Source organism: Ruditapes philippinarum, unplaced genomic scaffold (genome assembly GCF_026571515.1).
Source record: "Ruditapes philippinarum isolate M1 unplaced genomic scaffold, ASM2657151v2 ctg3997_1_1_1_1, whole genome shotgun sequence".
NCBI lineage: Eukaryota > Metazoa > Mollusca > Bivalvia > Venerida > Veneridae > Ruditapes > Ruditapes philippinarum.
Window position 1 is genome coordinate 44,493 of NW_026866047.1, and position 22,973 is coordinate 67,465.

At 34.5% G+C, this 22,973-nt stretch overlaps 1 protein-coding gene across 1 annotated transcript; it reads left to right on the forward strand.

The window, feature by feature from the left end:
* Positions 1-1,666: 1,666 nt before the first annotated feature.
* Positions 1,667-21,897, forward strand: LOC132731110 (hemocyte protein-glutamine gamma-glutamyltransferase-like). The gene is made up of 18 exons (XM_060717227.1): positions 1,667-1,787; positions 7,778-8,066; positions 8,510-8,621; positions 8,831-8,988; positions 9,514-9,644; positions 10,329-10,482; positions 10,959-11,077; positions 11,788-11,898; positions 12,390-12,561; positions 12,742-12,892; positions 13,911-14,017; positions 14,691-14,853; positions 15,322-15,422; positions 17,072-17,163; positions 18,327-18,531; positions 19,082-19,257; positions 20,167-20,303; positions 21,103-21,897. The coding sequence occupies exons 2-18, from the start codon at positions 7,796-7,798 to the stop codon at positions 21,245-21,247; spliced, it is 2,505 nt and encodes an 834-aa protein (XP_060573210.1). The 5' UTR covers positions 1,667-1,787; positions 7,778-7,795; the 3' UTR covers positions 21,248-21,897.
* The last annotated feature ends 1,076 nt before the right edge of the window (positions 21,898-22,973 follow it).

Consider the following 22,973-nt stretch of genomic DNA (forward strand, 5'->3'; position numbering starts at 1 on the left):
GTATCTTCACCGCCACGGGCACGCCCTCGGAGAGTTTTAGTGAAGACTGGACGTGTAATTTGGGTAGGGTGTATGCATTATGCAAACCACCGGCAGTACTTTATTGAAAATGCCGAAGGTTAGCAAATTACCTTACAGTACATTTAATTATTTTAAGTTCGTCTGCAAAGCATACTCATTGTAACCTGCAAACCGTCGGCATGATAATGTATTAATTACGTAATTCAGACGCTACAAACGCGCCATTTTCTAAATGCATGTTGTCATGCAATTAACCTTGACTTCCTATTGACTTCACCCACTGAGGAAAAAAAGTCAAAACTAAATCGTTTTGCATATAAGGATTCCTTAAAAAAATGATTTAACAATCTTTTCAAAATCGATTTTCAGCTAACTACAACACTTAAATTACACGCACTTAATATGCGTCAGTGCATTGCAACCATTTTTGAAAAGTTCATTGAATATGGGGTTATTGCAAAGAATAGAAATGTAAATGAAAAAGAAATCAATTATAAGCTTTGTTGATGATTGTCAAAAAGATAGCTTTATAAATTATTCAAACAATTATTCGATTTCAATTTTCAACAAAGAAAACTAAAAATACATCTCCGGGTCAACAGCAGATATCGACACTATAATTGAAACAAACAAAACGTATCACATTATTTTAAAGGCACAGAATGCCTCAAAAATGAATAAATTTAACTTCTTTAGAAACAGGCAATTATAAATTTGATTATGTTTAAATACCGATTTTAGGGCATTTTAGATACTTCACACATGAAGAACGTAGCGATAAATGTAAATTGTTTGTAAATAGCAATATGTAAGCAGAGTAGTATTTTAACTTTCATACAAAATACTGTACTAATTGCCAAACAGCAATAGATGAAAAAAAATGGTTCAGGAACTTGACCAATGAGTTACCTTTTGAAAACTATATCAGAACACAAAACATTAAAAGCTTTTGAGAAATAGAAATAAAATAATTTCTGAGACATTATCCGGGCTTTAAGATTCTTTATTCTTTTCATAAAATAAATATTTTGTCTTCTTTAGTTTATACAGATTTGTATAGTTTGATTGTACAGGTAGCTTTAAGCGTGTACAGTAAGTTTGTCTGAAATTCGTTAATGGAACCAAAGGATGTGCGATACGTCCCTTGCTCATGGAAACAACGGCTTTACTCTAGGAACATGGTTTGCACCAATGCGACCTTGAACTCTTTTGAAATATAGAATGACAGTACCCTTGATGTGTTTAAGACTTGTATTATACAGTTTAAACACACGATAAGAATTTAGGCCTTTAGAAAAAATATTTCTTTTTCCACTACCTTTTGTTCATATGGTTTACGAGTACTTGGGCGGTTTATATTATAAAATATAGGACAAATACATTCACCCGCATTGCACTAAAATATTGTAAGTTTTCTGTCGTCAAAACATTTTTGTATTACATTTTGTGTGCGTGTGTGCTAGGGTGGGGTGGGGTGAAATACATACGAGGTGCAGCTAGTTACCACTGTTTAAAAAATAAAATATTTAACAAGCTGATTTGTATAATAGTTTGAACATGTGCTACTTGTTTAAATATGCACACACATAGCAGATACTATTGAATTACAACTTGTCTTTTTTTAATAATAAATGCGCGTCCTTAGCTACCACTGTGCAAACTTTGCGGCAGATGTCGTAAATGGGTTGTTTAAAAATAACAAACCTAATCGTACATAAATATCAATACTTGCACTGAATAAGTCGGAGTATACGCGTCTGTATTAGGTAAGTGTTTTCCATTAAAATATTACAATACTTTCCTGAATTTATTTCTTACAAGTATTTTCTGTTAAAAAAGAGAAATGAGATTGCATGAAATATACTAATATTCTTCAAATGCGATTTACGCTGTGAATTTTGTCATTTGTAAATTGCATTCCAAAGTACTGTACGAGTTGTGCATAAAGTCATTGAACAGTGTAAAAAAACTTGAAAGGGTTGACCCCTCGGAAATATTAATCACAAGCTCATTATAAATAATTCAAATATTTGAGTTTGTTTTGCTTGAATGTGTGTTTGTTCGGTTTTACGGTGCGCCAGCACAGGTTGGATCATATGGCAGTGAAACAGGAAAGATGAAATAAGCTAACCTCGGTGTTACAAACACCTGGGGTCAAACCACCTCACCTCACAGACTCCATTAATTTAAACTCATTTGAGCCGTGTCTCAACAAAACCAACATAATAGGTTTGCGACCAGCATGGATCCAGACCAGCCTGCGCATCCGCATAATGATCAGGATCCACGCTGTTCGCTTACAAACTCTATAACAAGTAGAGACACGGATGCGCAGGCTGGTCTGGATCCATGCTGGTCGCAAACCAATTATGTTGGTTTTGTCGTGACGCGGCTCATTTAGTTGCCTTTTACCATCAGCAGGGGTGCTCGCAAATATTCAAATAATAGATTTTAATACAACTGACTGCTTTAATATATATCCTTGGCATGTCAGTCATAATCTATTTAGTCATTATCAAATAACTGAGATTTATTCGTCTAAAGTCCTTAATTCCCGCTTTAAAATGATTTGCAGACGATATTTCTGCCGGTTGCTCCTGGTCTTTCCGACGCTTATTGTAACATTAAAAGACACAAGAAGAAACGTAAACTACCGATTGTTAAAGAATGTTTAGGTTCAATATATGTAGGGGTAGTGAACAATTTTAATTTTCTTCGGGTGTATCTAAACGATACTTTTACCGTAATTTCCACGAGTCTAAAATTTCCAGGTATAGGAGGATATAGGATTGATTATATCTGCCTAGCCCATAACGTGTGATTCAATCTGCCCAGCATAACCGTGTAATTCAATCTGCCAAGCAAAATCGTGTGATTCAATCTCCTTAATATAACCGTGTGATTCCATCTGCCCAACATAGCCGTGTGATTCAATCTGCCCAACATAACCGTTTGATTCAATCTGCCGAACATAACCGTGTGATTCAATCTGCCCAACATAGCCGTGTGATTCAATCTGCCCAACATAGCCGTTTGATTCAATCTGCCCAACATAACCGTTTGCTTCAATCTGTCCAACATAGCCGTGTGATTCAATCTGCCATACATAACCGTTGTGATTCAATCTGCCCAACATAACCGTGTGATTCAATCTGCCAACATAACCGTGTGATTCAATCTGTCCAACATAACCGTGTGATTCAATCTGCCTAGCATAACCGTTAGATTCAATCTGCCTAGCATAGCCGTTTGATTCAATCTGCCCAACATAACCGTGTGATTCAATCTGTCCAACATAACCGAGTGATTCAATCTGCCCAACATAAACGTTTGATTCAATCTGCCCAACATAACCGTGTGATTCAATCTGCCCAACATAACCGTGTGATTCAATTTGTCCAACATAACCGTTTGATTCAATCTGTCCAATATAACCGTGTGATTCAATCTGCCCAGCATAGCCGTGTGATTCAATCTGCCCAACATAACCGTGTGATTCAATCTGCCTAGCATAACCGTGTGATTCAATTTGCCCAACATAACCGTGTGATTCAATCTGTCCAATATAACCGTGTGATTCAATCTGCCCAATATAACCGTGTGATTCAATCTGCCCAACATAACCGTGTGATTCAATCTGCCATACATAACCGAGTGATTCTATCTGCCCAACATAACCGTGTGATTCAATCTGCCCAACATAACCGTTTGATTCAATCTGCCCAACATAACTGTTTTGATTTAATCTGCCCAACATAACCGTGTGATTCAATCTGCCCAACATAGCCGTGTGATTCAATCTGTCCAACATAACCGTGTGATTCAATCTGCCCAGCATAGCCGTGTGATTCAATCTGCCCAACATAACCGTGTGATTCAATCTGCCCAGCATAACCGTGTGATTCAATTTGCCCAACATAACCGTGTGATTCAATCTGTCCAACGTAACCGTTTGATTCAATCTGCCCAACATAACCGTGTGATTCAATCTGCCCAACATAACCGTGTGATTCAATTTGCCCAACATAACCGTGTGATTCAATCTGTCCAACGTAACCGTGTGATTCAATCTGCCCAACATAACCGTGTGATTCAATCTGCCCAACATAACCGTGTGATTCAATTTGCCCAACATAACCGTGTGATTCAATCTGTCCAACGTAACCGTTTGATTCAATCTGTCCAACATAACCGTGTGATTCAATCTGCCCAACATAGCCGTGTGATTCAATCTGCCCAACATAACCGGTTGATTCAATCTGCCCAACATAGCCGTGTGATTCAATCTGCCCAACATAACCGTTTGATTCAATCTGTCCAACATAACCGTGTGATTCAATCTGCCCAACATAACCGTGTGATTCAATCTGTCCAACATAACCTTTTGATTCAATCTGTCCAACATAACCGTGTGATTCAATCTGTCCAACATAACCGTTGATTCAATCTGCCCAACATAGCCGTGTGATTCAATCTGCTAGCATAACCGTGTGATTCAATCTGCCCAACATAACCGTGTGATTCAATCTGATCAACATAACTGTGTGATTCAATCTGCCCAACATAACCGTGTCATTCAATCTGCCCAACAAAACCGTGTGATTCAATCTGCCGAACATAACTGTGTGATTCTATCTGCCCAACATAACCGTGTGATTCAACCTGCCTAACATAACCGTTTGTTTCAATCTGCCCAACATAACCGTTTGATTCAATCTGTCCAACGTAACCGTTTGATTCAATCTGTCCAACATAACCGTGTGATTCAATCTGCCTAGCATAACCGTGTGATTCAATCTGTCCAACATAACCGTGTGATTCAATCTGCCTAGCATAACCGTGTGATTCAATCTGCCTAGCATAACCGTGTGATTCAATCTGCTCAACATAACCGTGTGATTCAATCTGCCTAGCATAACCGTGTGATTCAATCTGTCCAACATAACCGTGTGATTCAATCTGTCCAACATAACCGTGTGATTCAATCTGTCCAGCATAACCGTTTGATTCAATCTGCCCAACATAACCGTGTGATTCAATCTGTCCAACATAACCGTTTGATTCAATCTGCCAACATAGCCGTGTGATTCAATCTGTCCAATATAACCATTTGATTCAATCTGCCCAACATAACCGTTTGATTCAATCTGTCCAACATAACCGTGTGATTCAATCTGCCCAACATAACCGTGTGATTCAATCTGTCCAACATAACCGTTTGATTCAATCTGCCCAACATAGCCGTGTGATTCAATCTGTCCAATATAACCGTTTGATTCAATCTGCCCAACATAACCTTTGATTCAATCTGTCCAATATAACCGTTTGATTCAATCTGCCATACATAACCGAGTGATTCAATCTGCCCAACATAACCGTTTGATTCAATCTGTCCAACATAACCGTGTGATTCAATCTGCCCAACATAACCGTGTGATTCAATCTGTCCAACATAACCTTTTGATTCAATCTGCCCAACATAAACCGTTTGATTCAATCTGTCCAATATAACCGTTTGATTCAATCTGCCCAACATAACCGTGTGATTAAATCTGTCCAACATAACCGTGTGATTCAATCTGCACAGCATAGCCGTGTGATTCAATCTGCCCAGCATAACCGTGTGATTCAATCTGTCCAACATAACCGTGTGATTCAATCTGTCCAACATAACAGTGTATTTCAATCTGCCCAACATAACCGTGTGATTCAATCTGCCCAGCATAACTGTGTGATTCAATCTGTCCAGCATTACCGTGTGATTCTATCTGCCCAGCATAACCGTGTGATTCTATCTGCCCAGCATAACCGTGTGATTCTACCTGCCCAGCTTAACCGTGTGATTCTAACTGCCCAGGATAACCGTGTGATTCTATCTGCCCAGCATAACCGTGTGATTCAATCTGCCCAACGTAACCGTGTGATTCAATCTGTCAAACATAACCATGTGATTCAATCTGTCCAACATAACCGTGTGATTCAATCTGCCCAACGTAACCGTTTGATTCAATCTGCCCAACATAACCGTGTGATTCAATCTGTCCAACATAACCGTGTGATTAAATCTGTCCAACATAACCGTGTGATTCAATCTGCCTAGCATAGCCGTGTGATTCAATCTGCCCAGCATAACCGTGTGATTCAATCTGCCCAGCATAACCGTGTGATTCAATCTGTCCAACATAACCGTGTGATTCAATCTGCCCAGCATAACCGTGTGATTCAATCTGTCCAACATAACCGTGTGATTCAATCTGTCCAACATAACCGTGTGATTCAATCTGTCCAACATAACCGTTTGATTAATATCAACTTCTGTATTCATAATACTAGACGGTGATGCCCTAAAAGTCGTTCTGCATCAAGTGTCAAAGTATTTAGATTAAAGAAATATTAATCATATTCAAAACCATATGCAGACCAGATTATTGACTCAAAATGACAGACGTACAACATTGAATTATTCTCTTATTTCTTAAACACTTTGCACTTTGTACTGGCCGTGCTCTAAACTGGTGGCAAGGTGACTCAAATAGAAAACAAATTCATTTTTATATATTTTACGATGCTTATCATGTTGTCTGATTAAATCATATAACTGTAGAGTTAGTAACAACAACAACGACAACGACAACGACAACGACAACAACAACAACAACAACAACAACAACAACAACAACAACAACAACAACAACAACAACACCAAAGCAACAACAATAACAAAAACATCTAAAAATACACAACCGCCACCACCCCCAAACCCCCCCCCCCCCAAAAAAAAAGAGCCTATTTATGACTTTTGTTAATTCGATCTTCTGTGCACAAGTCGCTTGGATACCGATCCACTTGTAATCTGTTTCTTTCAGTTTATATGGCTTTGTATGAAGTATAGCCCATTTGACATGTCTGTAAAATTAATGTATAACTACAGGTCTTCATTTAATAAGTAAATAACATATGACTTGAGAAAGTAAATGTTTAAACAGGCAGACGACAACACACCTAGCTCATTATCTTACTATTTGAAGAAGAATCACACGCCCGAAATCAAAATGCTTCAAAATAAATATAAAAAAGAAAGAAGTTCAAACAAAACGCCAAGCATGTATTTTATATCCACACTTTTTATGAGTAGGGGATATAATTTTGTACACCATAAATGTCGCAGGGAGTTTACTTACCTGTAAATATTCTTATATATTCTTTATTATGTTAACTATTCATTTCATATTTGCATGAGTGTTGAAATTTTGAACATGGTTTACTTACGCACTTGTATTTTTCTGAACAGACTTTTAGATAACAGCAATCTGATTATTTTTACCTTATTGGTATCTAGGATGGTTTGCTCAAACAGTTTGAAAATTTTGATTATACGGGATTTCTTTCTTTATTGTAATATAATTAACATTTCTAGTATCCTAAATGTAAAATACAACATTACTTCTACATAGCGGCCATCTGGAGTGCAGTCACCTTTTTACAACAACAGCACAATTGTTACAAAGTGATTCTCAACAATAAATATAAGTTTAATCTCTGATAAATTTAATCTCTGTAAAGCAACAATCAAATGTTTTACTTCTTATTTTACAATCAGGCTTCTATTTTATTTAGAAAGGTGAGTAGGTAACATCCTCTTTGACACAACATGTACACACACTGAATATTTTACCAACTTTTGATGTTAGTAAGTCATTTAAGCCATCAGGAATGTTTTCAGTTCGATATATCCTGACTTTTTTGTCCCTTTCAGATTAATTAAAACGCAATTATGTCATTGTACAGTTGTTTTTTCTCATCAAACAATCGGTACTCCAGTTCAAGATATACCTATACCGGATATGGGAACGGCTCTGGTAACAGGTCAAGCAGACGTCGGTTTGGCTTTGCAAGGTCTAGCGTAACATCGTATGATGATAATACTTATTTCTACGGTAGAAACAGAAGGAGGCCGCATTATTGGGAGAGAGAACGAGAGAGGCGTAACAACTTGAACAGAAACAGAAACAATAGACGTAATAGACGAAGATCTCCATCCCCAGGTTTGTATAGTTTTTTTTTCGATAAAGTCCATATTCTCCCCAATGTTTGTAATAAATTATTACACGATAAAGACCACAATTGCCCGAATCCCATTCATTGCAACCAAAGAAAATTCAAAAATGGTGAAATTTCAGTTTATTTGAGTTTTTCTGTTGTTCATTGTTGCATATTGTTATAATGTTTATGATAACTACGGACTATTTACTTGATTGCATTACAGTTGTTATGACTGTCCTCTTTTGGTGAGTTCTCATAGTCATTCAGCTCAATCAGGAACACTTAGAAATACTTTAAAGCACAAAATAGTGTTGACTCAAGAAACTCAAGCTGGTAAGTCATTAGAAAATTAGAGGACATTACTGATCTGTATCATTATCTTATTAAATTTATGTTAGAAAAAGTGTTGTTTTATTTAGTCATGAACAAATATTTGTTGTTATAGAAACACCACCTTCTCGACCACCCAAACCGGTTATTCCAAAAGAAGAGCTCGCAAAAGAGCTACATTGTAAAGACGTTGATCTTCATATAGAAACGAACACAAAGAAACACAGGTATGATTCAAGGCATATTCATTTTCAACAATATTAGATATATAGAGGATAAGTGTAACTTCAATACTGAATGAATAAAAGTATTTTATGCCAGCCTCCAGCGATGTCTGACGGAAATAGTTCGGAAACTCTCGCCAGCGAATCAGTAGTGTAACAATGATTTAATCTTTCTATTTTTTGAACAGGCAGATTTTTATTTCTATTTTTAGAACGGACGACTATGATTGTACAAAGAAGAGAAAGGTTAATGGTAAAGTAGAGGAAGCTGAACTTGTGGTTCGTCGTGGAGACAGCATTAAAATGACACTCACATTCGACAGGCCGTACAGTAAAGAGAAAAATGACCTGAAACTTTGCTTTTCTTTAGGTAGATGATTGTAGGGCATGTCATATATAAGCATTTGCATACCAGTTGTTGTCTATATCAACACAAATCCACGCGCATTCGTCGACATATTTTCTTTTCTAAGTTTTTGTTTCTTTAGAATTTGTTACTACTTCTGAACACAACGAATGCGTCATGATTCTAATATCATACCAATAAAAAAAACATGCACATTCGTCTCCTTATTTTCTTTCTAGTTTTTCTTATTATTTTAAAATTTGTTTCTTAAAAATTAGTTACTCTTTCTTACCTAAGTAAGTAAACCACATCAAATGATTCAGGCTAACATTATCATACATTTGAGGCCAATAATAATTCATGTCGATGAAATTGCCATAGATTAATACATTATTTGGAGATACCCTAAGAGCAATGAAGATAAAATTAAGAGTGCAATATTGATGCTATTGAGTCATTTATTAGAGACACGAGAAGCATAATTAAAGACAACAACAGTTACTATTTCTCCCTATAGCAAACGCCGATTTATTTTATTCCCGTTTTCAGGAGAGAATCCATTGCCATCTAAGGGAACCAAGAATGTATTTGAAATAGATGAGTCTGGAAAAAAGAGTTTCAAATCGCATGAATGGGGAGCAACCCTGGTGGACAAGAAAGGAAATGACGCCACTTTATTGGTAATTTATTTCAATTTTCAAAAGAAACACAACTGTATAGTCCTTTTCTGAAAGCAGCCGTTTCAGCAGCTTTGTTTCCAGAATATTAGCCAATAATTTAGTTCTGTCTGTCACCTCCGCCCTGCTTTGCATAATAATGATTTTGTTTTCGCGCCAAAAAAAACGGGGAGCATAAAGGCAATTTCCAGGGATTTGATCATGTAACTGACCTGGCTTGTTGAGGCCATTTGCAGGGATATGATAATTTTAAAGTTCTCCAGGTATTCTTTGGGGACTGGATGGGGACGTTAGCAACAAAGGTCAGATGCACATTGTTAAAGGCACATATAAAGGTTTAAATGGTAATCATGAATGCATTACTTGTATGATTACTTAATAAGTTTTGAGGGTTTCTTTGGTCCAAGTTTAGATTTCCGATTTCAGTACTCCTTTGAAGCAGAGTTACTTCTAGTACCTAAAATTGTAGAAAAGATATTTGGAATGACAGTATTTGATAAAATATCTTTTTTGTGTCCTCATAAGGATCATTGAATCTAATTTGAGATGTTTGTTTTTTACGATTTAGTGATTGGAGCATGTCCTACATCAATATTGTGTTATATATCAACAGTTTAAATTTACAGCTTTTGTGGAAATAAAAATATTAAACCGTCATATTCAAGAGAGGCTTTCATTTTTTTTTAGATTTCTATCCCTGCAAATTGTATAATAGGAGAATGGAACTTTTACGTGGTGACAGTAAGTGAGGGGAAGGACAAACAAGGAAATCCGCAAAAAATAACGAAGAATTTTGAGATAGAGGACGACGTCATCATTCTTTTTAATCCCTGGTGTAAAGGTAGACACTTTTTCAAGGACAATCTCGCCTTCTAGTGCCATCGTTTTGCACAATACATGCGCATAAATATAGTTGATGCCATTTTAGTAAATTTTAAGTAAACTACTTTCAAAATATGCTGATACATGTAATCATAGATTTCTTAAATGAAGTTTTGTAGAATCACTAAAGATCATTGAGTGCGCATCTTATTTAACGCTGTATTTATTTCAAACACGTAGAAATACTATGTCTTTCTAATGTTTATACTGGCCGCAGCAAGTAGGGAATTGTTAGCCCAAGGCGTTGAATCATGTAGCTTTGTGGAATCACTTCTTTCAGAACAATTTTACCATCAAATATTTTTCGCAGCAGGTTTCATAAACTTTTAGAATAAAATCAGTATTTTGATTAGTTCCGAAATTTTTCTTGTTGCTGGTGATTTCACCATAGCAAGCATTAATATAAATAAATTCTAAGTTTGAATATGATTACAGATGATGAGTGCTACATGAAGGACGAAGCCGCACTTGACGAATACATTCTAAATGACATTGGAGGCGTATGGAGAGGGAACGCCTACCAGTATTCCCCTAAACATTGGAACTTTGGGCAGGTATATTAGCTTTCAATGAATAATTTAGATAAAATTTGTCCTTAATAAATAAGATCTGGCCAAAAAGGGAAATTTGGAAATATGTTCTGAATGACCAGCAAACAGTGTAGCCCATGATCAGACGACACAGATGTGGTTGCTTATCTTTGAGTGCACATGTTGCATGAATATAATAATGTCGGCACTAGCATGCTAAGAATTGAACCTGCAAGTTAAGTTAGTCTGGTTTTGTTTTGGCGCCACATCAAGGAGTACATGTCTAACTCACGATGCAATGGCATTTGATTTGCTTCAACCACATCTGACTGTCCCCACATGGCATGTCTTTTTTATATGGGTCTGAAAATTCACGAGTCTTCCTTGGATTAATTGCCTGACCTGTAATAAATATGTCTGATTGAACATCATTTATTCCAGAATAAATTCCTGATCAACACATAGAATCTCTAACATATAACGCATGAGCCTTATCCACATAATATGATCATATATATTGTGAATTCTAAAAAGTATGGATATTATTCGTCTTTACATCTTAATTAACATATATTTCTCCGTGTCATGAATAGACTACAAATGTCCATACAAGAAAGGACATTTGGTTGTTACTTATTCTTTTAATATCCAATAAAAATGACATTCGAATGTTCAAGGACTTGTCCCGTAAAATAAACAATTTTTTTTTTGTTTTTCAACATCCCTTTTTTCAGTTTGAGGAGGGTATTCTTGATGCAGCGCTGCAGCTTATCAGATTGGGATTCAATTCGAAATTGAGACCAATGTCTGATCCCGTGAAAGTCAGTCGGATGGTTGCAAAAATGGTAGGTTGTATGTATTTACTGAATTTTTGTCTAATCTCTTCTGCTATCATGCTGTCTATATCTGACTTTTTGTGGCAGAGATTTGTTAAAATAATTTTGATTTTTGAATATCTGTTCAACTTTTGTTTGTCGACATCATGCGGATAAAATATGATAAACAAGATCAACAAGGAAAGGCGGCGTTCAATGAACGCAAACCCACACGATCTAGCAGCTTTCTAGCACTTCCTTGGATTGATTTTGGAAGCTACAAAATGTAGTTGGCACATGAATCGAACCATATATAAATCAGACAGCTAGTTGGATAGCTTTACCACATGAAGGAATGTATAAATGTCACTTTAACAAATCGGTTTGCATGTAAAATAGTACGGAATACAATTCGTCCGAATTTTTTAAACTGTAACAATTCAGTCACAGAAACTTGTTAAATACAGTAAAATGTTGAAAAGAAAGTGTACTATAGTTATCATGTTAGTGAAATATTTCAGGTGAATGCCTCAGATGACAATGGGATTTTAGTCGGAAACTGGTCTGGCGATTACGCTGATGGTAAATCGCCCACATCATGGGTAGGGAGTGTTAAAATCATTCAACAATGGCAGAAGAGTGGTCCAGTAAAATACGGACAGTGCTGGGTGTTTTCATGCGTCACGACAACCAGTATGTTATACCTTGGTTTGCATAGAATACTTTGTAATCCCTTGTTAAAAGCATTTTATCGACTAGTTATAAGTGGCATTCAAAACTAAATTTAAACATATGTTCATATTGAAAGTTTCTCGTTTGTTTCTCTATGATTTGGTCGTCATAGTCAAGTTTTAAAACATTATTTTTCTATAGTCTGCAGGGCACTGGGTCTTCCGTGTAGGACAGTTACAAACTTTTCATCAGCACACGATAGCGATCAGAGTAACTGCATAGAAAAATATTTTATGAAACAAAACGGCGCTGATGAGCCTATCAACTACGATGGAAGCAGTGACTCAGTCTGGTTTGTACAATTGTCTTTTTGTCTTTTATTTTTTGAAAATACATCCACTTTTCATGTTACAAAAGCTTTAATATCAAATATCCATTTAAACTTAAAAAGTGCTAATTCAATGTGATGAAGGTTATGGTTTCGCCGTATGAACACATCTGCGGATGTTTCTAAATTCAAAATTATACCATTTCATGTTTAAATGTTGAATTCTGCTTAAGCCGGTGCTAGGGGGCGTGGACGGTAACTTGCACTTTCCAGTACCGTCCATGAACAGGCTCAATCAAACCGAGCCTGCAACATTTTCAATTTTGCCGTGTTGGGCTTTCTTTAGGGATTCTGTATTTATCTATTTTTTTATTTGCTTTCTTTTCAGTAGTTAAAATGACAGTTTTATACATGTATTTCCACCTGCATGTATGTACATAATTAACATCCATCGTTCAGCATTAAAATAGTGTTGCGTTCAAAGTGTCTTAAGACATCCCCCCTCTTTTTTAAACAAAGCGCTCTTGGTATTTTTTTTTATTTTGTATTGTATTTTTTGACGTTCGTCTATAATATGAGCTCCTTATTTCACCTGAACTCCGTTCAAAGTCCAGTGTTGTTCATTGTTTTCTCGTTTATGACACACACACACACTATTTAGATAAGGCATCTTACGCCACCGTAAAACATTTCATGGTTTCATGATAAGCGTCGTATGAATACGTCTATGGATGTCTCTTAATTCTTAATTTCGTCATTGTCATTATAAATGTTGACTACTGTTTAGGCTGGTGTAAAGGGGCGTCACGGTGGCTAGCTTTTACCGCTTCATTCCATGAAGAGGCTCGCACACACTGAACCTGTTACATTTCCAATTGTGACGTTGTTGGCGTTCTCTGATGATTCTGTTTGTATTCTTTATTTCCTACTGAAGATATTCCGAAATTGCCTTCATATAAGTACTTTTTAAGAATCTTCTCCGTTTCCCATTTTTTAAGAACACGTATTATTATTGAGTGTAAAACAATATTTATCTTTCAAGGAATTTTCACGTCTGGAATGAAGTTTGGATGGCTCGGAACGATCTTTTTGACTTTACAGACCCTGGTTGGCAAGTAATCGATGCAACACCACAGGAGACAAGTGAAGGTTAAGTAATAGAAAGAGCACTGAAACACGAGGCTATCTGATTTGTACGAGGGGGCGTAGCCCCCGAGTATATATCAGATTGCCGAGTGTTTTGGTGTTGTTTCTCTTTTGTATCATAGTCAAACATAAAAGCACGTTCCCTGTTGTCACAATATGAAACCCCGGCAAAAATGAACCAATGAACGAACATCTGAATATGACATTTCTGTCGCTTTCCCTTTCTCTGCCGTCACAATATGTAAACCCCATAAAAAATAAGCCAATCAATTGGCATGCTCTGGAGTGCGGGTAACTAATACCCGCACTCCAGTTAACGCACTGTGCATGTATATGTATACGATTTAACCCTGACACATTTTCAACAGAAAGGTCTCCGAACTATGATACAATTTCTATAACATCTTTTTCAAGTTATGTCTTCATGACAAGATATATCAACTTAACATAACAACTTTTTTTTTCTTTTCTACAATTTGGATTAATATGTTTCAGGACATTAAAAAATAGTTACACTTAAAATGACAAAAAGCAGGCAATTCTAAAACAATGTCAACATATAAAAAAATAAAAATAAAGATGCACTTAGTATGCTTTTATCATAACTGAATAAAGTAAGTAAACCGTGTTATATTCATAACAATATAACAGATTTATAATTGTATACTTACAAAAGGTGTGTATACATGCGGTCCGTGTCCGGTTACTGCTATACGGAAGGGCATGTGTCGAACTAATTATGACTGCGGATTCATCTTCTCGGAGGTGAATGCTGATGAAATCCATTGGAGAGTACTCCCGGATGGAAGTCTGGAACGACTCAAATTTGATAAGAAAAAGTAAGTTGTTTTAATCGTCATTTGAGAGTAACAGAAAAAATCATTCATGTGATATACGCAGGAATAAATTAGTAGGAAATTAGAAATTAGTAGATGTGATTAGAGGTTAAGCGTTTAGTCAAATGACTGTATTTTGAAAAAAATAAAGCACAATCTATATTGAATGAATAATTAAAGTTGATTAACGCCATGTCATATGAATGATATCATTAAAAATATCAGTGTTTATTGAAGAATGGAATACCAAATATATGTAATTGGAAAAAGTAGCTGAATATAATGATCATTGCAAATATATGGTTATGCTTATATTGTGAAACAAATAATCTATCAATTAGTATTGTCTAAGAATACTTTACTAGTTTTATTATGATACTGAACACTTCATTTCCATAATTTTTAATATCTTCTGAATAAGAGTGAAATATTTTTCCCCGTGAACTTGAATATCATTTTCTATTGTCACAGGATTGGTAAATATATCAGCACAAAGAAGCCAGATGGTGGATGTGTTGGGTACGGCAATTCGGATCGTTTCGATCTAACTTTAGATTATAAGCCACCAGAAGGTAAGATTTGTGTATAGATAAAGGTTTTATATCTAAAATCTCCTTGATTCTATTTTGCTTAGAAAAGGCCACTAGTATAGAGCCAGCCAAACCTGCAAATGTGTGAAGTGTGGTTAGCCTCTATACTGTTGACAACATAAATTTTGCAAATCAATTCTGAAATCCTTTAAAATTGAAATGTACTTATCAAAATGAAAAGCAAGCAAATTTTCTTAGACAAATTTTGCAAGTTAAAGAATAACATTTGCCACCAGAAATGAGTATTTCCATACAGTCAGACCAAGTTAAAAGTACGAGATGAATTATCAGGTTTTTTTATAACAAAGCTGCTTTACGTGTATTACACCCTGCTATTGGGGTGCAATCTGCCATTGGAGCGTTTAATGAAACAGCTAGTGTTGCATGTATCCCTCTAGCTACTAAAAACTTTAATGATTACGATATTGTTTTAACCCATTACGTTATATACACACATTTTAACGCCTTTTTCACCCCCTTTTTAATGTCTCAAATGGTGAAAAAATGCCTTATTTAGGCCTCAACACTTGTTTTTGTTTGAGAAATGTTGTTAAAAAGATGACCTCTTTCTTGGCGCGGCATCCCAACCAAAAAATACATAAGAGGGTTGCCAGAAGGGGTATATGCCCCCTTCTGTTTGAGGGTTTCGAAGGGGGGATGCGGAGTCCCCCTCATCGACAAGAAAATTTTGGACTTGTGAGAGGCTATAAATGACCCCAAATTGATCATAAGGTAACGTGTAACCAACGCTGAAAAGCATTCGAATTTATCTCAATCCATTGAGAAGTTGCAGCACTTTGAAATCAATTTTGATGGAAAAAAATCAACGCAAAATAGTGATTTTTGGGAAAATTTGAGATGTCCCCTCGTTGCCATGGTAACAGAAAATTTAAAGTCAGAGCATGTTAAGCAAGGGCAATGGTCCAGTCAAGCATTTGTGCCAAGTTTGAATAGTGTTGAAGCAGTTTTTATAGAATTATAGCAATTTGAACTTGTAACTGGAGACTTTTCAATGAAAACAGCCATTTTTCGCAAAATGCTCATGGAGTAATGGGTTAACAAAAAAAAAAATCAAAAAATCTACAAAACAACAATTTTTCTTCACATTTATATGACAGGTCATGTTGCAACATGAAAAACGCAATTTAGGTTAATTTCAAGTATTTCCATCATGTTCATCACGACGAATATGTTTATGGTCATATGGTCATTCACATATTTTCTTGTGTTGTTGGATGGAGACCTCAATTTTACTCTCTGGTACTTTGCAATACTAGAAATCAATTGTTATCTAGTCATAAGGTAAGAAGTTAAACCTACACTGTCAATGTTGGCTTGTGTCGGGAAGGACATCAGTCGCCCCTCTACTCATTATCTCAGACTGAGAAGAACCATTGACCTTCTGCGATTAAACGGGATTGTTTCATAACATGAAATAATACAAATTTCAAACTGAACCAAAGAAGTTATAGGTAAATATTTCTAGGGCATTAACCATTCGGCCACGGAGGAGGTCCTTGAAATTAGGATTTCTAATTTTGATATAATTGTATACAGACTAAGTAAGAGTGTTGGAACGAGTTTTGATTAACCTGACATATTATATTTAATTTATTATTATAAAATTGCAGGATCAGCGGAGGAAAGAGAAACTGTAATGAACGCGCATAACACAGCGTTCCAACGTAAACCTTTTGCATATGCGGAAAAGGAAAACGAAAAGGTAAATAGACACAATATATAATATTATGATCATCACAGGTCGTAACCAGGAGGTTCAAAAAGAATATTTGCTAACTGGAATGAACTCAAACAATGTTTACAATATATTATTCTTTTAACACTTTAGGAGCTCATATAACGAAGTCCCAGTAATGATAAATTGTTGACTTTTACTCTATAATACCTTTCACGGAGGATATAAAATGAGTGTTGGCCCTATACTGAATACTGTTGAGTTGAATTGATTTATATAATGCAAGCCTCCGTTAATTAAGTAATTAACCTACACGAATATAATATTATATTTATCACATACCTGAAAAAAGACTGTTTAAAGTGAAAAAGAATAATTTATAATTGAAGCGCATATAGTGCGACGCTAAGATTTTAGCACGTTTGTATAACGTCACACTTATGTTTGTATAACGCAAATTAAGTCAGTCAAAATATATGCATAACGGTGAAATACCTTTTTTTACGGAGTCGCAAAAACGGTACGGGTACGTGATGAAACTCATTGATGTATGGTTGAATATACATAATGAATTATATATTAATTGATTATTGTAATAGTAAAGATTAAAGATCGAACTGTGAATCTTTAACTATAAGCCTGCTGGTTGAGACTGAATCTACCATGTGACCGGTGCAGACAGAGTAGCATGATCTGCACTGTTTGCTATTCACTCAGTTTATTTCAAGTTTTCCCCTCAGATGAAAAACAACTTTGTCTAGATTTAAATCTAGATTGGTCCAAATAACATATCTTACCTTTTGAAGCTGTAAAAGGATAAAAAAACTTGAAATGTTATGAAGATTTGTCATGTCCCAAACTATTAACCGTCAAAGATAGAGGTATACGGTCTTTATGTAAAGATTGGATGTGTCTCCTTTTTAAAAACATCTTTGTAAAGTTCGTCATTTAACACAGCAAATCGTGAAACGGTAAATAGTACAACATACAAGTATCAGATTTGTAGACGAAAAAAAAAATCGCAATAAGTAAAACGCACATATACGTATCAAATTTTGGACAGTTATTAAACAAGTGGACTTGCTCCTGCTAAACAAAATGTATGCATATCTAATAAAAAGGTACTGAAGCGCATTTTAACAAATCTATTATTCATTTATGATTGACATTGTACCTTTTACATTATCCAGGCTGTCAAATTTCAATTAACTCATAATGATAATTGTATGATTGGCGGTAAAATGGTGATAGAAGTAAAGGCGAAGAATGAATCTAATGTTGAGCGTGACCTAAAATATGTTGGTATTTTTGTTGCACCGACATCATACACTGGTGCGCGTGGTGATACCTTTTTCAAGAAGTACTTTGGAAAATCTTCTTTAAAACCAGGAGAGGGTACTTATTGTTGTTTTAGTTTTACTTTTTGTTTTAATTTGTATTTGTGACAAACAGTGTAATTACTTTGTAAAATTTCCAGTTAGTCATGAATAAATTACTCGGTTTGAGAGAGAGTTTTAACATACTCAGACAAATCTTCTATCAATCCAAGACAATAGTTAATCAATAAGTCTCCATTGTTCAGACATCTTCAATAAAGAATGTTTTATCAATTAAAAGCAATAATAATTGAAATAGATTGTAATAATTTCTTCAAATGTTAAATTATTGACCGTCGTTTAAATTTAATCTTTGATCTCATCCACAACACAGTTCCTTTGGCCGTTCCTGAATACATTTCCTTTTATTATTACTGCAAAAAAATACAGTAATACTTTTGACTTTTACTAAACATCTTGAGACTGAAACTTTATCAAAATTTGATAAAAGTTGAATATTTCCATGCAAAATGTCTATTGATAAAGATAAACTACAAAACAACAAACAATACTTCAGTGCTGTTATATAATAAATGTTTACTTTTTGATGTATTAGGTCATATTTTCAGAAAAAGTTTTTAAATCCCTTCTGGATCCTGAGGATTATTTAGATAAACTTGTTGAACAAGCCAGCGTGTCAATCGTTGCTGTAGGTAAAGTTGCTCGAAAAGGTAACCTGTATACTGCTGAGAAGATGAAGAAGGAGCATCAAGTCAGGTTTCGACGACCTGATATCAAAGTTGAGGTTTGTAACTGCTGTCCAGTTGTTGCGAAAGGACAATGTTACCATAAGATTAATAAAAGACTATAAGGTCACTATGTTTGACATCAGTGCCTGTCATTTAGGATCATGAGCTTACCGTCAATTTGTTGTGTCGAACATAATTGAATTTCATATTTTCTTTACTATTTGTCTTCTAATGCATTATTTGATTTTCACATTTTCATTCCTATTTGTCGTGTTGGGCATAATTTGATTTTCACATTTTTATTCCTATTTTTCGTGTTTGGAAAATTTGATTTTCACGTTGACTTTTCTATTTGTCGTGTCGGGCATCATTCGATTTTCACATTTTTATTTAGTATAGTTTTATAAATCGGTTAACCTCTGTTACATGTATACTAGTTAATTTAACTAGCGTATTTTCAAGTTAATAAAATCTGTGACATCGGACTTTGACATACATAAACGAAGAACTATTTTTCTTAACAATCTAATGCGTAAGGTATGTTCAGAAATGTATATGATAAAAGGCGAGGTATGATAGTGTGATGTTCAGATAAATTAATCGTGTTACATATACCAGGAACAATAACATGTGTTGTTGTGTATCCGAAAGTAGTCAAATAACGTGACGTTGGTTGCTTTTGTTTTATTTGTTTGTTTGTTTCATTTTACGTCTTTTCCAACAGTATTTCAGTCATATAGGCGGGTAGTTTCCTAATCATCGTTCCTGAAGAGTTACACCAGTACAAGACTACCTTCCTCCTTGCTAAACTACCAAGCCGAATCTTTTTCATTTACATGTATTTATATATTTGATATCTTCATTAAAAAACATTCAAATCAATTGTTGAATACAATAAATGATTTTCTTTTTCTTATTATTTTAATGATATATTGCATGGTTTTATAATAATTATATTTCAAAAGTGCCCAAAGGAAGCTCATGTAGGTGATAATGTGAAGTTTGTAATCAGTTTTGACAATCCGCTAGAGAAAGCACTCACATGCTGCAGTGTGTCTATGGAAAGTGTTGGTTTCACTGATTTTGATGATGCCCCTGAAGTGTAAGTATATAATGCTAGTCAATGTCACTAAGGTGAGATAGTGCAGAGAATTCTTCATGTAGGCTGTATCATTTGAAATACATATAAAAATGACATAAAAACGCTATTAAGACATACACAAACATTTGTTCAAATTATATTGTTCTGTATATAAAACTTTGTGAAATTAGCAATATTATTGATATACACAGTGTACAAATATCAAAAATGCAATACAGCAATGGTATAAGGTGTGAAGGTTAAGGCATTGTTTGCATATCTTGCGATATTTCAGGTAAGTCTGGTGGATAGTGCGTATTCACTGATCAGTACAATTTTTGTCCTACTTTGAATGATACATAAAAATAACATCAAAAGAAAAACGGAATGGCATCAAACGTTAGGCATGATATATTAATGATTAATCCTTTAATGGATGAATCGGTCTTATTTGTCAATAAACATATTTTGGGGTCCTGTTATTTTGGTTTTGAATAGCTTTTCTATCTTTATAAAATGTTTGATATTCAAAGTTATCTTGCCTTTTCCATTTTTTTCTCTTGCGTATTAACAATACAATATTTGATATACAGAACGAACAATCATGTTATAAGCTTAGTGCCTGTATCAACACAGTCTAAACCAACCTTTTTTTCCGGCAACCCATTGCCTATTCGAAAATTCATCAGTAACCTAAATTGTGCACAGCTAAGATATTGAAAGGATATTATTAGTTTTATATAGTTGATTTTTCACCTAACAAATTTATACTGCAAAAGTACTGTATGTAATCAATGATGTATATACGTATGTTTTTCAGAGATGTGCCGCCAAAGACTACATACAGACGAGAGTTCACTATGCCCGCTGTTAAAGCAAAGAAGAACGCCGCTGTTAACTTTAGCTTTGAGTGCAAAGAAATCCCAGACATATCTGGCACAGCCACGATCCGCATTGTATCGTAAATTTACAAAACTTTAACTGGACTAAAGTGACAATTTAAATGACAGAAATATTGATAACTTTTGTATGGTTTATTCGCCTTAATAACCCTTTGCAGGATTTGCTTTTCTGTAAATACATTTCAAGTTTTAGGGAGAATGACTAATAAAATGGTTTAATTTACTGATATATATTAACATATCTATTTATTTTGTATACTTTTATTTTTGAATACATTATTAATAAGATAATTTTTCAAATCTTCTTTCATTCGTGAAGAAGAAAATGTTACCTTCTTAAGTTGTTAGCAGTTTTTTCTTGTAAATTTGAATATATTTGAATCTAGTGAATCATAAATATGTACATGATATTTTCGTTTTAAGTGTTATAAACATATTGTTAATCATTCTTGTTTGTATATATAGCCATTAATCTTGGTTAAGATATGCATCATTTCAATGATTTGAACATTTGATACATAACAATTAATTATGTGAATTTACTTAAATTCGTGGGGTTTTTGTCAAAAAAAATTCTTTTGTGGATTCTTAATTTCTTTGATTTTCTGTTTGTTCAAAAGAAATAAAATGCACAAAAAAACTTTTTAAAAATATTTGCACCGCAGACTTAATAAGATTTTGTTTTATTTGAAATTTGTGAATTAATCTATTGGGGAAAAACCCCACAAAAATTAGTGCCCCACGAATAATAATGATTCTACAGTAATTTGATTATAATGTTTTTACACTTCATTGTTCTGACGCAGTAAGTAAACATTTGGAAACAAACTTTATTCACATTTTGCTACTTGCTTGTAAAGTGAAAGGGCAAGAAAAGTTTTGCATTCTTGTATTAAATAATGCAGTTTAATGCAGTTTAATTTTAAACTCATCAACGTATTAAACATATATCTGTACTTTCCTATAGATTGTTGTCTTTTTCTCAATAAACGCTTAAAGTTATATTTTTATGGCATACACATGCATAATGTCTACTGTACTTAATCATGTAAAACTATTGATTGAAACAGATGTCTATATTATCAACGACTATATGATCTTCCGTTCGTTCTCCAATAGTACTTTTTATAAATACCCGTCCGTGCCTGAAATAATGCACGGAAGGGCACCTGAGGTCTTCCTCCACCAATAAAGCTGGAGCGTCGCGATATGACCTATACTGTGTCGATGTGACGTAAAACCCAAAAACAAACAAACAAAAACTTTTTATAAATTGTTTTTCTTTACTGAAAAAAAAAAATATTTGAGGTAATCAGTTAAAAAAATACTTCTAGAACAGGACTAGTGTTAATTTTATTCTAACATGTATGATTGTTCAATTGATTGAAATATTTGTTCATTTTACATAAGTTTATTTTCAAATTTGATTTTTCTTTTTCTAAGATGAATACTTAAGTACATATTTTCTAAGGTAATGTCTAAAGAACATACACATACTTATTTAGTCTTTAATAGATATAAACTTTACTTAAACATTATTGATTGCTGATACAGAATGTTAACATTGTCTATCATAGTGACCATATGCCATGTATTTTGTAAATGTATTTTGTACAACGATATGTACAAGTTGAAAATAAAATCATTTTCCTTCTTCTTCTCTTAAAACTTATTAGGGGACAAACACAGTTTACAAAGATTTTGCTAGGGAGACCATAATTACGTTAAATTATTAAAAAAAATTATAAAATGTTTATTGTTTGTAACATTATTAGAATCAGGCTTTTGG